Source organism: Macaca nemestrina, chromosome 5, assembly GCF_043159975.1.
Source record: "Macaca nemestrina isolate mMacNem1 chromosome 5, mMacNem.hap1, whole genome shotgun sequence".
NCBI lineage: Eukaryota > Metazoa > Chordata > Mammalia > Primates > Cercopithecidae > Macaca > Macaca nemestrina.
The window spans coordinates 125,304,814-125,322,353 of NC_092129.1; the positions used below are offsets into that span (position 1 = coordinate 125,304,814).

Genomic DNA, 17,540 nt, shown 5'->3' on the forward strand with positions numbered 1-17,540 from the left:
AGGTTGCAGTGAGTGGAGATCGCATCACTGCTCTCGAGTCTGGGCAACAGAGCAAGATTCCATCTCAAAAAATAAAAATTAAAAAAATTAAAATTAAAATAAAACCTTGGGTTAAATATTATTTCTGAGCAGTAATGATAGTTTTTTCCTTTTCCTTTCCTGTATTTTCTAACTTTATTTTTTAAATAATGAGACTATATTATTTTTGTATTTAGAAATGAACTCCATCCATCTCATCTATCCTCAATAAAAGTATGCCTTAACCTTATACTTACAAAAATAGCTCATTCGAGATCTTTCTGTAAAGTTAGTTATCTCTACTCATTTAACTTAAACTTATCAAGCAGTTCTGCACACTGTTGTTGAATTAAAAGAGCTATCTACAGTGCCCTAAAGTCAAGGGTAACAAGTACATGGTATTAAGAACTTCAATTGGAATAATGGAATGAAAGCAAGAAAAAAAAATAAGTTTTTAGTAATCGAAGGGGTTTCACCACTTTAATACACTTTATTCACTTTACTGCACTTGGATTTATACGCATAACAAGGCTGTGCCTTTATATTACCTGAGGTGGTTGAGCAGCGGCTGAAGTCTTTCATCAGACTGCACAGCAGGCAAGGACCTGGCTGTTAACTAAAAGCAGGGAAGAAAATTAGTAAAAACAGCAAAGGCTGAACACTGAACATATTTGAATACTAAATGGAAAACGAGTTGAAAAGCAGATAGGGAGGCAATACTTAAAAACATAAGGTTATATTTCTCTTTTCTCAAATCAAGAAATTATATAAAAACCTGACACATTACGCGATCAAAGTTAGCTACATGGTTCTAAGGACACAGGATATGTCACTAAGTTTAAAAGTAAAGAAAAAGGTGAGCAAAACAGAGAGTAAAAGGGAGTGTCCTGAGTTCATGAAAAAGCATTCACTTATAAGACTATTATCTTTGTAAATAAAAATGTAAAAACTTCTAAATATAAAATTGTATAACAACCAATCTTGTAGCACTGAGTCCTAAGATGATGAAGAAATTGGGAAGAGAAATTCTGATTTATAGCTATGCCACTGTGAAACTGGTTACATATAGAAGTGTATGTACTTCATTCTGTCAGCTGCATGACTATAAGGAACCAAGAATATCTTTTAAGTATACAGAAGCAACTCAAAGTATTTAATATTAAAATATGACCTCAAATTGAGCTAGGAAATAAGAAGTCAGAGCCAATACTGTGTACCAACTTGACAGCATATCAACAAATGTGAATTTCTGATCTATTTTATTACAACAATATTAATTATATATCTATATATCTCTATTTTCTTCTATGTTCTTAAGAGAATGCCTTTTTATATGAATTTGACACAAGGAAATTAAAGACATCCATTCAAAGTAATCTGACAGTTTGAGGTAAACTTAATAAAACATCAAAACAAAAATAAAAGATAAATCTCTTCAGGATTCAATTATGATCAAAATGGTTCTCATATTTTACTAATCAATCATTTAACAATTCACAAAAAAGAACCTTAAGGCAAGCAACAAACTGAAAGATACCCTTTGGGTTTATATAGTGTATCCTCTTTTTAATTTTTTTAATACATTAATTACAATTTCCTAAAAATGGAAAACAGACATTTAATTCATCAAATCTAATTATATTATGCAAATAAAAATAAAAATATCATCTAAAAATAAAACTTTTTTTGAAAAAAAAATTGACCAAAGTACCATATATGAAGTCATTTTTATTAAATAATTTCTAATGATAATGGAGAAGCTTTCCCCAATTTTGTACAAGAGTCAACACGTTGACAAAGTTACTAATTTAAAATATGATAAAGTGAGACAATTAATCTGCTGCAATTTTAGCACAATCAATACACTTTCAGTATCCCTGAGAAATGCTAAGTCTTGTATTTTGAAACATGAAAGATGTTATCAAGGTTATCAAATTCTATAAACAAAACACTTGAATACTTTAATACATCCTTTACCTGTTAATGTCAAATCCTGTTACAAAAATGCCATTTTCATTGTTCAAGAGATTTCATGTCTCAGAACCAAAGCTGTTTTCTAAAATGATTTAAATGATTTATCTAGACATTTCAAAAGTCAATTCTCTGAAAACAGAGCAGACAGAGTGGGCTTTTTCAGTCACTTCTGTCAATCTATATAGTATGCCTTCTAATCAAACTGTCTTTTCTAAATAGAGGCAAACAAAAAACACCTCAGTAAAAGCAAAATATTTCTAGATGTCTGTTCAGTCCATATAGGAAAGATTTTCAAATCTACACCTTCCTCTTAATTTCAGTCTTCCTTTCCTTTTCCCTAAACTATTAATACATCTCCACTGTTATTTCTGCTGCCATTCTTGCCCCTTCCTAATTTATACCAAGGTCAGAGTGAAATTTTCAAAATGAAAGTTAACCACACCCCTCATTAAAATCATCTAGTAATTCCCTCAGGCTCCCAGGGTAAAGTTATTACATCAGTCTTTCATCAGACATTTTCTTAAAATTTTCCTTTTAAGCGGCATTACTGAAACAATAGGCACTGAATGAGTGACTGCCGATACAGCTTCTGCCAATTCCACAAAACACAATGACAGCACATCAGGTAGAAATTTTCCATAGCTCCAGTTTTCTGGAACACATGTGTTCGATGATATGCATTCTCCCATCCTCCCCTTCCCACCTCCAACTTACTTTCAAGATTGAATCTAGCAAGAATGATTCTTAAGACAGGGAGAGGCCAATGATCTGAGTAAAATTATTTCAAGGAAGATTTTTGAGTTTTCCAAAGATTTTCTTTTCAACTTTTAAAACAATTAGCATTTACAAAAAAAGCATGCATCTCTCCACGCTAAGGATATGAAGTAATAAAGCTATTTCGAAGCTCTTTAAAGTGGCAAACCCATCTGCTAACCTTTTGCTGACAGAATGCAAACTTCATTTTAGGAACTGTTGGCTCCATTTCTTCTGAAATTTTTCTCTGAGCTAATGTAGTTACTACTTACATCCACTGGACTGTGATTGGTAACTGCATCCCTAGCACTTGCAACACAACAGATGCTTAGTTTAGCAAGTATTTATTGAATATGTAATAAATTCAAGAAATTACAACTATGTAATTTCATTAATTGATAAAAATGAAAGTATATGTCTATATTTCATAAAGCTTTTCAAATCCCTCCTTTGAGCAAAACTAAATATAAATCAAAACTAAACTAAGTAACAATTATCAAGTCTTCCAAGAAAGCAATACACTGTCACAGTAAGATTTTTAGCATTTCCTCTACAACCAGAAAGCTGTATCTATCCAGGTTAAATCGACTTTGGCTTCCAACTATGTTTTAATTTTTTTTTCTTTTTATAGAAAACACAACAATATACCTGACACATAAATCACCAAGAATGAAAGAGAAGGAAGATCTATCACAGTTTGCATCTGCAAAGCCTAAACGAGTTGTCTAAGTTAGGGCTATTTCATGGGAACCATCATAGAAGTTGGCATAACTTATAGCTTATTTCTCATTATTGTTGAAAGGTTAGGGGTGAGTTAAGATGTCCTTTCATTATTAAAACTATATTAGCACACTGAATTAACCAATACAGTTTCCACTGTTTTTAGACAAGTATAACAGATTACTAACTCTTAGATAAATCTCATTTTAAAAATAAGTGTCACTGAGTAAATTTTGCCCTTTGACATATATTTGGTTACAAAAATAATGCATTTTACCAACTATTAATCCTCCATTAAATGCTAATAAATCAGGTGATTACTCTAGACTTCACCACTACACAATATATCCATGTAAGAAAACTACACTTGTACCCTCCTAAATTATAAAAATAAAGAAAAATGCCCATAAATATCAAATACATTCAAAGTACAAGAGACAAAAGAGAGTCTGGAGGTACCTGGTCCAACTTTGTCATTTTATACATTAGGAAAGCAGGTTCCTCAGGCCATAAGCAACCAGTTGCTGGCATGGCCAGAAGCCTTCACCTAATCTCAGAGCACCTCTGTCTCCTTTGAGTCCCCCACCTCTCAAAATAGGACAGCACTCTTCAAGATTCACTTTACCTCACAGATTTTTAGTCTTCAAGATTCCCAAATTTTTTCATGGAAAATTTCTTCATGTCATTAGGGATTTGGCTCAAATATCACCTCCTCACAGAGGCCTTCCCTAACCTTTGGTAAAGGGTAACTGACACTTTACCAAGGGTTGGGAATTTTATTTCTCAAGATATACTATAACAGGCACTACCAAAAGATTGACCACAACATAGTTCCTTCTTTTTTTTTTAGACAGAGCCTTGCTTTGTCACCCAGGCTGGAGTGCAGTGGTGTGATCTCAGCCCACTGCAACCTCCGCCTCCCATGTTCAAGTAATTCTCCTGCCTCAGCCTCCTGAGTAGCTGGGATTACAGGTGTGTGCCAACACCCCCAGCTAATTTTTGTATTTTTAGTAGAGATGGGGTTTCACCATGTTGTCCAGGCTGGTCTCAAATTCTCGACCTCAAGTGATCCACCCGCATCGGCTTCCCAAAGTGCTGGGATTGTAGACGTGAGCCACTGCGCCCAGCCATAGTTCCTTCCTTCTAATCTATGTCTCTCTGATTTTTGGTGGAAAGGGCTGGGTCACTAACTGATTGTTAGAAATACTGACTGAATCTATACTTTCCCAACAAGGGTCTGGTAAAGCAGTAGCTATTCCCTAACCCTTTGTAAAGCACCAGGGTATTCTAGCTATTACTCAGGTACCTCACAACATTTATCACTACCTGAAATTATCTGATTAACTTTCTGACTATGTCTTTCTCTCGTCACAAGAATATAAGCTCTGTCAGGGTAGGAATCTCTTCTGTCTTGTCATCGCTTTCCCCCAACTGCTCAGAACAGCACAATGGTATGGCATGCAGTAAGTACTCACTAAGTTTTGGAGACTGAATGTAAGGTTTACCCCTCTCAAATATTTCTGACAGAGGCATGAGTTTAGAAAAGTCTGCCCTTGACCCTGATCCTTTTGGTCTTATATTTCTAATTGTTTTCATTAGTAAATATGTCCTATCAAGTAGAGGAGTCATACACGTTTCTCTTTTCATTTCCAGCTAAATGGAATATCCAAGTCCTTCTGTTAAAAGGAGGGCAAGTGCACTACCCTGCAACGTAGCTGAAACTGTGACCTCCTGGTTCAAAAGAAACAAGTAGCCCCAAACTAGCAGTCCAAAACTCAAATTTTGGATTGTCATCTGAAAAATGATGAGGTTCATAAATCTGGAAAGAGAAGCGTTATTTCTCATAAAGGGTTGCAGCCTGGCGAATGGCCATTCTGATAGGCTAGATAGCCTCTACCCAGAAGCCAGAAACAGACACTTTGAGGGAGGAGCGAAGGAAATAGGAATTTATGCTGAACAGGGTAGCCAAATACACATATTTAATAAGCTATAGGAGGAGTCATGAATATTTATGAAAGGAGAAGCATGCATACACGCAATTAAGGTTCCCGTCCCTTCATGAGTCAGGTGTAAAAAAAATGGCGGCATTAGCATGATCCAAAGGTGGGGCTTTCAGGCATCGGACATCAAAAGGTGAAGCAGAGAACATGAAAACCCTCACTACGCATCCTCCATAGACTGGCCTGAACCACTCTGTGGTTAGTAGTCTCTTGTCACAGGGGAATGTTGGTTAACTGTTGTGTGGAAACTGCAAAAGGGAGCGTGAGCATCAGGTGGTTGGTTGATATCAGGGATGGAATGAGTCTTTCCAAAGGGCTCATTTCTGTTTAGCCTAATGGCAGTTAGCAAGGGATGCGGCATAATGAGGCATGTCCAACCTCCCATTCCATCATGGCTGGGAACTCAACTTCTAAGGTTTCTCTAGGGTTCCCTTGGCTGGGGGGCCTAAAATTTTATTTTTATTTCTTAAAATATACTATAACAGTCACTACCAAAAGAGTAACCATGACATAGTTCCTTCCTTCTAATCTATGTCTCTCTGGTTTTTGGTGGAGGGGGTTGGGTCACCAACTGATTGTTACAAATAAAGCAGAAATACTGGCTGAAGGTATATTTTCCCAACATTATTAAAAATTTCAAACATACAAAGTTCAAAGTCGTTTACAATGAACACCCATTTAAAAGAACAGAAAAACCTAACCAGCCAAGACTGAGACTGCTTCAAAAATTTATATAAAGTAACTAAGGAACAGACAGTGTAAATATGACTCTATTCAAATAAGACTCAGACCAATGTAAAGAAATAGCCTTTGTTATTTAAATCACAATGCTAAAATAAAAGTGTGTATTTAAACACCTTTCAAGATATTATTCCTAAATAAATAAGTTGCAGCTCCAGGTAAGTTAGTTATTTTGAAAGACAGTCCAAAATGTTTGTCTCAAAACACCTCACCTAAAAAGGACATAAAGTTTTAAGAACACTGAAATCCAGCTAGGCACGGTGGCTCATGCCTGTAATCCCAGCACTTTGGGAGGCCGAGGCTGGTGGATCACCTGAGGTCAGGAGTTCGAGACCAGCCTGGCCAACATGGTGAAACCCCGTCTCTATAAAAATACAAAAATCAGTTGGGCAGGGTGGCGGGCGCCTATAATCCCAGCTACTCAAGAGGCTGAGGCAGGATAATCGCTTGAACCCAGAAGGCAGAGGTTTCAGTGAGCAGACAAGAGCAGAGATCGCGCCACTGCACTCCAGCCTGGGTGACAAGAGCAAACCTCTGTCTCAAAAAAAAAACCAAACTGAAATCCAATAGTAATTATAAGGTAAATCTACTCAAGAAAAGAAAAATCTGGATAAAAAGCATGCTTGATTGTCATATCTTTTCAAGAGTAAAGCAAACAGAAAATATTTTTTCTTTTTAGATTTCCCTCTTAAATTAGATCTCTTTAATATAGCTAAAAATAAACTTCATCAGGATGGAAAAAGTACTTGTTAGAATTACATTCTCTATTCAATAACACTTTTTAACAAGTGGGGTAGGAAGCAATTTTGGTTGCACCTAGGAAAAGCAAGAGGAAAGGAGACTATGGACAGTGAAAGCTTCAGTTTTATCAGAGATATTCTCATACTTTCCTTGGATTCAATCCAAGAAAGTTCTGAAGCAAATACAACCCTCTAAATTTATGCCAAGGAAGAAGTAAAGCTCTGCAGACTGAATCACTTAACATGTTTGCAATTCTGTTTCTCAGATTTTAGCTTATCTTTCTTTTCATTGTGTTGGTTCTGTAAATAACTAGGAGAGACCAAACCTCCCTGCTTCCAATTACTGACCTTTGTTACAGATTAACTGGCCTTCTTTGTTGTCCTTACCTAACTCAGATCAGATGGCACCCAAGACTCCATGACAGTTACATCTTCAGTGTGGAATGTTAAATATCTTTCCAGAAAGAAAAAGACCTCCTTAACTAATCAAATCATTGTAGGTATGCATTAAGCCTAACATAGAAAGATGTTGAAATTGTGTTAAACTTCCCTACGTTTTGTCTATATAAGCGATCCTAAGCTTTACACTTTGGAACACTGCCTTCCATTCTTTGGAGTCTGTGTTTCCCATGTGGCTAGTCCAAACTTTTTGCTTGAATAAACCCTCTTTAAACTAGCCTGTGACCCTTTTGATTATTTTAGGTTGACAATATGTTAACACTGGTTAATTCCTGGAGGTAAATACATGAATGTTCTACTATTTTGCACACAGTTGTGTTTGCAATAGTTCAAGAGAGGAAGAGAGGGAAGACTGACTTATTTCCTAGCAGGGTAAGGAATGGCTTGGAGGAGGACAAACTAAAGTAGAGGCAAAGAGGTCAAAAGGGTGGCACATCCAGTGATCTAGGGATCCAAGATGAAGAATCAAATTATGGCAGAGGCAGTAGCGACAGAAAGGAAGACACGTACATATGAAATATGTAAAGGTATGCTCCATAGAACTATTATCAGAGAAGGGGAAGATGGAGAGGACATGCAGGTAGGTAGATAATTCTATCAACTGCAAAACAGTGGGTACAGAAGAGGAAGGTGGGAAATGAAGGAAAATTTAAGTTTCATTTTAGGCACGCTGAATTTGAGGTGCTTTCAACTAAGAGGTAACTAAATATATATGGATGTAGAGACCAGGAGAGATTTAGATTTAGATTTAAGTGTTATCAGCAAATAAGTAGCAGATAAAGCCATGAGCTGGCTAAACCTTCCCATATCATATGCATAAAACAGGGATGTCCAACTGTCATTGAGCTCATTAGGGCACTATGTTGAGGGTTCATGCTGTAGAAAAGAAAAAGTATTATCTTTCTTTCCCATCACTAAGTTCAAGACTGAGAGTCCTATAACAAAAGGCAGATTAACAAGAGTAAAGCATACAAATTTAAGTTTTACGTGATATGGGAGCCTTCAGAAATGAAGACCCAAAGAAACAGGGAAACGTGTGTTTTTTACGGACAGTTGTGCAAAAGTATGATTGAAGGACAAAAGGGTATAGTCTAACGGTAATAAACTGGGGGAAACTTAGCAAGTCCTGTTTATTCAGAATCTTCTCTTTGTCCCTGTGTCTTCAGAGACAAGACAGGTTTAGGAAGGGCACATCTCTGATGAAGGCTTTATAACCTACCTCAGGAGGAGGTCGGCTAGGGTTTATGGCCTGCTTCAGAAGAGGAGCCAGGAGAAGGTGAGAATGACCACCTTGTTTCTGTTGTTCCCTCAAATGCCAAGGAGCATGTCCTAAATGCCATCAGTTACAAGCCACATCCAGGAAACAGTACAGATTGAAATGTCTGCTCTGGATAAGGAACGGAAGATTAGAGATATCTGTCAGGCATGTGCCATTCTTAATTGGAACAAGAAATTTTGCCGACAGACTTGAAGTTGTGTAACACTGATTTTAAGCAATTATAGATTAGTTATAAAACATAACCAGTAGCTCCTTTAACTCTTGCTGTACACCTAGAATAAATGAATTTCACTCTGTGAAAAAATGTTCCTCTGCCTCCAGCTATGAAGCTGGCTGTTGCTCTTAAAACTCCCTAAAGAAGATTCTGCTGTTAGCCAATTGCTATTTTGAAGCAGAATTGTTTAAAGGGATTGATAAAGGCCTGTAGAAAGAACATATTTTTCATGATTTTCTTTGTCAAATGATGAGCACGAAGGGAGGGAACAAGAATACACAAGGAGGTAAATACGTAAGCAAATATGGTAAGTGGTTCTTAAAGAGTTAACAGACATTTTAAAAGCAAAAGTGGCCCAATCTGTTGAAAATGAAGAACAAGAGGGTGGCTTCATTTTAAAATAATAAATCCCTTCTCTGAACTGTTCACCCAACACTGGCGAAATTAAAACACATAAAAATGACAGGAAAACAATGCTCACTTGGAAAATATTGCTCAATTTTGTTCTCTGGTGTTTTTACCCTCTACCACTCACTTCAGCTTCCTTACAAAAACTCAAGAGGAATGACAATATCAAGAAATCCAAGATAGGTAATCAGTACAATTTAGGTCCCTTCTTTTCATATAATATTGCCTATTCGAAGAACCAGCATAGTACTCTCTTACAGTGGTATTAGGGCGGTGGCATTTATTATTTACAAATGACAAAGAGATGAATATTATTTATTATGTAAAATGACAAAGAACCAAATATTTTAATGGAAAACAAATAAGGAATATTTTTCAAAATGTCTTTGCATTCTTCTCATTTCACATAAGATTTGAGATGGCTCCTACTGCATTTTGTAACTCCCATGAGTGCCAACTCAAAATCTAGAAATCTGTTTTTACCAGCACTTTTCTGGTAAATTAAAGATGCATAGGTTATGCTTATATATGTATTCTAAGAGATAAACAATTTATAGACCAGGAAAAATTTTTTTTAAATCAAAAGGCAACAATTTATTTAAACAGACCTCACAGCAACAAAAAGATATAGCTTTAGAGAGAACAGGTTGTTCAACAGAACTATCACTTTTATTACTGGGACCAAGGCAGATGTCAAATAAAATTAACTTTTACAAGCAGCTGCTCTTTTAACTTCATTGATTTTAACAACAGAAAATCCTGTGTCTTTTGAACTACATTTTCTTATAATAGCAACAGATCCCAATTACAAACTCCAAACTGTGAGATTCCACATTACATTTCCCCTTACTCCTGGAACCAAATTTGTTCTCCAGTTTCATGTCCTCCCTTGGCAGGCTGAGATGCTGTTCATCACTTATCTTAACAGTCGAGTGTTCAAATGCCCACAGCACTTTTTGGTTTCCACAGGGCTCTCACACACATTATTTCAGTTGATCTTCACAACAGAGGTGGTTTCATCACTACAATGCTTTGATACACGGAAATTTCTCTATCAGCTGGCTGCAAACATGATTTTCAATATGTAAGCTCTAAAAAGCAACCAACGACCTTGTCAAGCAAAACGCATAGATTCCATTTGAGCTCTAAACATGCCCAAGTAGTTTAATTTCCAAAGAATATTAAACAGTGCAGAGTTAACAAGATATTTCCAGTTCAGGGGTCTGGATGATATGAAGAACTGAGGAAGCAAACCTGGGAATAGTGCAAGCAGACATCCCAGTACTGATTTTTGATCATGAAACCTATGGTGTGAAAAGAAGCTTGTTATTCAAAGGCTAACCTAAGCACCTTACTGATGCTCTACATCATTTAGAAATGTAAAACAATCGCTTGAGCAAGGGGAAAAAAAGGTATTAAGAGATATGCAGTGATAAATGTACATGGATCACTGACTTTTCTCCCTTAGAGTAAAACACCCATAAAATCATTTTACTTCCAGAGTACCCTGATAATTTGGGTTCAAAATTCTTAAGCTATTATAGCAAGCAGTTTCACAATTACATTTCTCATAAGCAAAAGAAAGATCTGGCAAACAGAATTCAATGTATTTTATTTTTTGCATTGGTACTGGACAGCTTGAACTGTCAACCTTTTGTTTAGCCTCTTTTGGAATTGCTCTTATGGAATAAGAATGCAGCATGCAGTTGGCATTCCTCATGTTTTACTATGTGCAGGAATTCTACATCAACTCCAATCCTCGCAATATCACTAACAGGGATATTATCTCTGAGGCTCCTCAAGACCTCTCAAACTGTTCAGCCAAAGGTACCTGGAACATTCAAGGAGGGTGAACAACAGGTGACCTTTATGCCCTAACCATCAACTTCCTTTAATCTCATATAGTTATCTTAAAAATGTATACATTTGACTCTAGAACATGTTCTTGCTTTTACTATAAATATGTTTAATTATTTTACCACTGAGTAACACAGTGCCATTGTTATCCTATGGTTTTATCTATTCCTTAGTACATTTAGCCCCATACATTTGGCTATTTTATTACTTTAGAAAACATATTACTACATTTTTACTCCTTACAGCCCACCTGAGGTAAGTCTTTGGTGGTACAACTGAAGCTGGGAGTTGGCTGAGACGATTCTGGATCTTTTCACTGTGTCATTTCATGTGACTACCACCATTTAGAGAAAGATGACATTTTTATCAGCCAAAAATCTTTTTATGCAAAGACTCTAAAAACCATTTAAATTCCTAGATTTTTTTCATTCATTTAATAAATTTGTGAGGCAATAACTGAAATTCTAAAGTTCCTTATTATTACTGTATTTTCATTCATCATTTTTGTCTCCTAAACATCTATACCATATTTACCTAAACATACGTTTGTCAATTTCTTATTTAATGTAAGAAAATAAACGCTTATCTAGGTTTTCCAGAACCAAAACCATTCCTTTACTGTTTATTGTAAGCATTAATCTTGTGCAAAATCTTGTTATGTGGAAGTTTCTCATAGAAATTCCTAAATATGCACATAAATTCTACTATGTACACTGGAGTTGCCAACTGTATCTACAGGCATCCAGTAAATGTTTAAAAGATGGCCCAGACTGAATAGTGGGTTTCATAGTGCATGTTGTTTATCTTCTGTAAACAGTATAGGCCATGATTCCTTTAACTTCCTGCTGAGACTGTTTCCAGACATATAGCCTGCCCATTACACTGGCAATCTTACCGTTTTCCCTAAATATTACTAAACAGTGTACCACTTTTTGCAAACATTAAAGATAATCTATTCTGCACTACACTTAAATACATTCTTTATTAAGTAATCTAAAATCAATGTCAAAGGTTCCACAATTATATTAATTACCAAAGTGAAGAAACACAGAAAAGACATGTATATGAAAATATACACTATCATTTTCTGCAGGAACTCTTTTTCCCCCAATTTGGACTTTCGTTAACATTTGGGAATGGCTGTAAAACAAATGAGAGTGGGCTGAGCGCAGTGGCTCAAGTCTGTAATCCCAGCACTTAGGGAGGCCCAGGCAGGAGGACTGCTTCAGCTCAGGAGTTCAAGACCAGCCTGGGCAATATAGCAAGACTTCATCTCCACTAAAAATAAAAAAAATCAGCCGGGTGTGGCGGCACATGCCTGTAATCCCAGCTACTTGAGAGGCTGAGGTGGAAGGATTGCTTGAGCTCAGGAGATCGAGGCTGCAGTTAGCTATGACTGTACCACTACACTCCAGCCTAGGCGACAAAGCAAGACCCTGTCTCAAAAACAAAAACAAAATGAAACAACAAGCAATGGGGAGTGGCATGTAGGAGGTGGACAAGATTATTACTAATGCCTCAGTGACAGCAATCTGTTGTGTAACAAAACATAGTCCTTGGAAATGCACTTGAAGAACTGAAGGGCAAGTAATCAACAAGAATACATAGAGATTTCTATTTCCCCCACAGCTGAACCTCAAACCACTGATCCAAATGTATAATTCAAGGATGGTAGCCCCAGATGGCTAATAACATACCTCTAATGTTTATGTTAACAGATGCTGCAGAAAGTATTCATTTGCTTAGTACTGCAGCTACTTTTTCTCGCCTCTGTGACTTAATTTTCCCTGCTCTCTTAGAACACAATGATGTCTTCCTTGATAGACATCTTGCCTTTGTAGATGTTGAAAATGTTTTTAGTTAAATATAGAACAGCCCAGTGTGCCTCTACATCTCATTCACAGTTTATTTATCTAACTGAAATAATCAGATATTGCACTATTTTTTGACTCATTCAGTTTCATTTAAATTTAAGCTATTTTCTTTATTCATAAACTAATCCTACAGTTTTTCTTTAAAAATAAATGAGACTATTACATAATTTTTTCCTCTACTAAAGGATTTCTATTTTTAAGCCCTTCTAAAAGGAGCTTCTTAAACTATGTGACTAACTTTAATTACACATAAACATGTTTTGCCTATTAAAACTAGAGACCTGTGATTAATTATAAAACTTTCCTAATTATATTTAAAACAAAACAGAACATGAAAAGTAAATAATTTTCATTGCCAAAACACAAAAATCAACAGAAACCATTGATTATGGAATGAAAATAGAAAAGTATAATGTCTTTACTGTGATAAGCACATTTATGCCAATTGGAATTTTCACCTCAGCCTTCTGATCCAACATTACATAGGATGCATTTCACAAATATTTAATTCATCACAAATTTAGAGACAAAACTCATTTAAAATTATTGAGGATGTTGGAAGGAAAATGAAATAGACATATTTTGAAATGTTGTAACAAACACATCAGGGTTGTTCCAAATCCTTTTCCATCTCCCTTTTTTTCCCTTACAAAATTAGGAATCATCGCAAGTAGCAACCTAGATCACTGATGTCTTCTCATTTCTAAATTCACAGAAGTTTCAAATAACACAGAATTCCTTTAACAACACAGGAGCCCCTCAATTTAATGTATTAATACCAGTAAAAATATAAATCAGCTCCCTGCTAATTTAGGTCACCTAGTAAATCAAAATTACATGCAAAATTCCATTCTTACAAAAAGTAGATATTTTTCTTATTCCTTGTTTCCTTAGGTTATGACATTTTTCTATCTTCTTTTAGATTACAGACAATAATTAGAAAAGATGCTGGTCTAAAAGTAAAAAAACCCTTACCTGCTTGCATAAGTTTTTAAAAAACAATGTAGCTATTATAACAACTGCCTATTTTTCTGACTGCCCAAAATGATGACCTGCCACTTTCATGATGGAATGGACCCTAGATAATATCATACAAGGAAGAAGGGTGTAGATTCTAGACCACTGTGACATACTATTATCTATACCTGCCCTATCCTACTCAAAGTACCAAGGCATAAAATCAAGAGTGAGGGTAAAGTAAACATGTTTGGGGATACACTTCCTAAGAGTAATCATTTTAATATATCATATTTGTAAAATGCTCTTTGATATCAGAACAGCTGGCTGAGACTTTTAAATGACCTTGACATACAGTTGACTGATTGCTTTCCAATGACATTATTTCATATTTTCTGGCACAATCACGCTGATAGTGTTTGATGGATAACCAGACAAGCAAAGGACAAGTCTGAGCAATTGCCATCCTTTATACTTGACTTCTTCATGTTTTATTACATATCTTAGGAAAAGGGAAAGGGAACAAAAACCCATAGGCAATGTTAGTTCCAAGGGGTCTCAATACACACAGGAAGCCCCAAATAGTATTATTTTGAAGCAGCCACAGTCTTTAAATAAAAACACACTTTGTTGTGACTAAAGAACCATCAACAGTTATAAAACTAGGAGGAGGGAGAGATTTTCATCTTGCATGTCTTCGTTAAATTTTGTTTTCTTTAGTAAAATGTTTTGAATGAATGGTCACAAGATCCTCTGAACAAAGCAGAGAGCACCAAATGTAAAGCTTGATTTTCCTGTTCTGCTATTTGTGCCTGATTTATTTCCCCCTCAGTTTATTTTAATCAAATGCAAATTAACACCAGCATGAACTAAAATCTGTCCTAGCAAGATGCTTCAACAGTGCTCTCATGTGAACTGTCAAAGAGTTCACATAATTTTAAAGTCAACTACCAAAAAACACATGTATTTGCCATAAGTTGCCACTGATTTTTTAAATTACATTAACATTACCTAAAAGTACAGTAAATATTTTTGATTAAAGACATATCATAAACATATGGGCAACAAAGGACTTAAGGAAACAGGACATTTGCAACAGGAGCTTGTGACTTTTCACCAACATGGACAGATGATTTTTTGGTCCCTATGCAAGGTAAGAATGAAGATGCTACTCACTAATAGAAGCAAGAACAAATCTGGAAGAAAAACTAAAAGAGATTCAGTTTTGTCCATGTTAAGTCTGAACTGCCTGTTAGGCATCCAGGCAGAACTAGATAGACTTAAGAAAATAAAGCTGTAAGGCCAGGCACAGTGGCTCACACCTGTAATCCTAGCACTTTGGGAGGCCGAGGCAGGCGGATCATGAGGTCAGGAGATCAAGACCATCCTGGCTAACACAGTGAAACCCTGGCTCTACTAAAAATACAAAAAAATTAGCCAGGTGTGGTGGTGGCCACCTGTAGTCCCAGCTACTCGGGAAGCTGAGGCAGGAGAATGGCGTGAACCTGGGAGCCAGAAGTGAGCAGAGATGGCGCCACTTCACTCCAGCCTGGGCGACAGAGCCAGACTCTTAGTGAATTTGAGAAGGATGGAGGGGATGAGCCACTGGCAACAAAAATCCCTCTTGATCATTCAAGTTTGCTGCCTACCACCAGGAAACTCCTTTAAAATGTAAATCCTTTAAAGGGTAACTCTTTTAAAGGGATTAGCCTTTAAAGTCCCAGAAAGCAGCAGCACTGGAAGAAGGCAATCTCAGTAGGGTATAATCTGCAGGCTCCAGTAGGAGTGAGTGCCCTGGGGCAGCTGGTTGGCTTGTACCTGTTTTCATCAGCTCCTCGCCCCATCAGCCTTTAGTGCGGCCCTGAAATAACCCAACTGACACCAATTTCTGTGGCAAGGGGCAGGCAATCATTGTCTCAAAGCAATTGGAGAAAGTCACATCAAACCTCAAACTTCAAAGAAAAAAAAAAACACTTAAAACAATTTTGCTTCTCCTGATGCCTCAGGACACCCCGAGCCCTACACGAATCCACATACGCAGGCATACCAATTTGCAACAGGCTTAGTCACCCCTAGAATTTTTCATAGTTATTTTAGGTATTTCCTCAGATCTCTGCTTTACTCTTACTTCTGTAGTTTTTCCACGGTTAGTTTTGGGAGAAGGAGCCAACAGCCTATATTAACTCTCCATCTTGACAGAATCCCAAGTAAGTTAACAAAGGAACAGCTCCCTGTGCTACAGTGTAGGAAACTGGTGAAGTATTAGAAAATAGAATTACCTGTAAGGATTAGCTGAGTATAAATAATCTAATCCTTTTTTGGAGACGGGGGTCTCACTCTGTTGCCCAGACTGGAGTGCAGGGTCCCAATCTCGGCTCACTGCAAGCTCCGCCTCCCAGGTTCACACCATTCTCCTGCCTCAGCCTCCCGAGTAGCTGGGACTACAGGCGCCCGCCACCACGCCTGGCTAATTTTTTTTGTTTTCAGTAAAGACGGGGTTTACCATGTTAGCTAAGATGGTCTCGATCTCCTGACCTCGTGATCTGCCTGCCGTGGCCTCTCAAAGTGCTGGGACTACAGGCGTGAGCCACCGTGCCCGGCATAAATAATCTAACACTTTTAAAACACCACACAGGCCAGGCGTGGTGGCTCACGCCTGTAAACCCAGCACTTTGGGAGGCCGAGGCGGGCGGATCACGAGGTTAGGAGATCGAGACCATCTTGGCTAACATGGTGAAACCACGTCTCTACTAAAAAATACAAAAAATTAGCCGGGCGCGGTGTCGGGCACCTGTAGTCCCAGCTGCTCAGGAGGCTGAGGCAGGAGAATGGCGTGAACCCGGGAGGCGGAGCGTGCAGTGAGCCGAGATCGCGGCACTGCACTCCAGCCTGGGCCACAGAGCCAGACTCCCTCTTCAAAAAAAAAAAAAAAAATCACACATACTCTTAAAAATACAAACAAATCTCAAATCCAGTTGCCAGACTAATAACCAATAATTAAGAATAATTCTTAACACAGAGAACTCCGTTATACTCCTAAGCATGAGATGTTTCAGTTACAGCTTAAGGAGCCTTGGGAAGTCCACTCATGTGCAGCCTGTGGCCCCTTGCACAGCCACGTAAGGATATGCCTGAGCCTACAACATTTCCTTATAAAGAGATAAAGAGTTCTCACAAGCTGTGCTGCGCATATCCCTTAGGGACTATCTTTCCCTGTTCTGGGCTGGAGGTTTCTTTCTTTGTTCTGTTTAAGAATGTGCATCATATAGTACCTGGCCAACCTCACTGCTATATCTGGCAAGGAGAGAACAGGGTTGTTCATCCGTAGCACGAAGGGACAAGGGCACACCCACAACCTCCTTGCCTTGGCTGCAGGATGAGACCCGCTGGACATGGGGACCAACTCACTGCTGAAGCTGACTTTGCCACCTCTTCTCTATGTGAGTAAAGTGTTGTTCCATCCACAGCCTGTGTGAGTCGTGTATCTCTTCAGGAACCCAAGAACTGCACACCATGTGGTGGGCTGGCATCCTGGGACTGCTGCTC

The 17,540-nt window shown here is 37.5% G+C and overlaps 1 protein-coding gene across 1 annotated transcript in view; it reads right to left on the reverse strand.

Moving 5' to 3' along the window:
• LOC105479525 (DNA primase subunit 2) overlaps positions 1–17,540 on the reverse strand; it is a 310,349-nt gene that overhangs the window by 135,908 nt on the left and 156,901 nt on the right. The window contains exon 8 of the mRNA XM_011737514.2: positions 567–634. Coding sequence (XP_011735816.1) covers positions 567–634 — 68 coding nt within the window. The remainder of the gene's footprint in view (positions 1–566; positions 635–17,540) is intronic.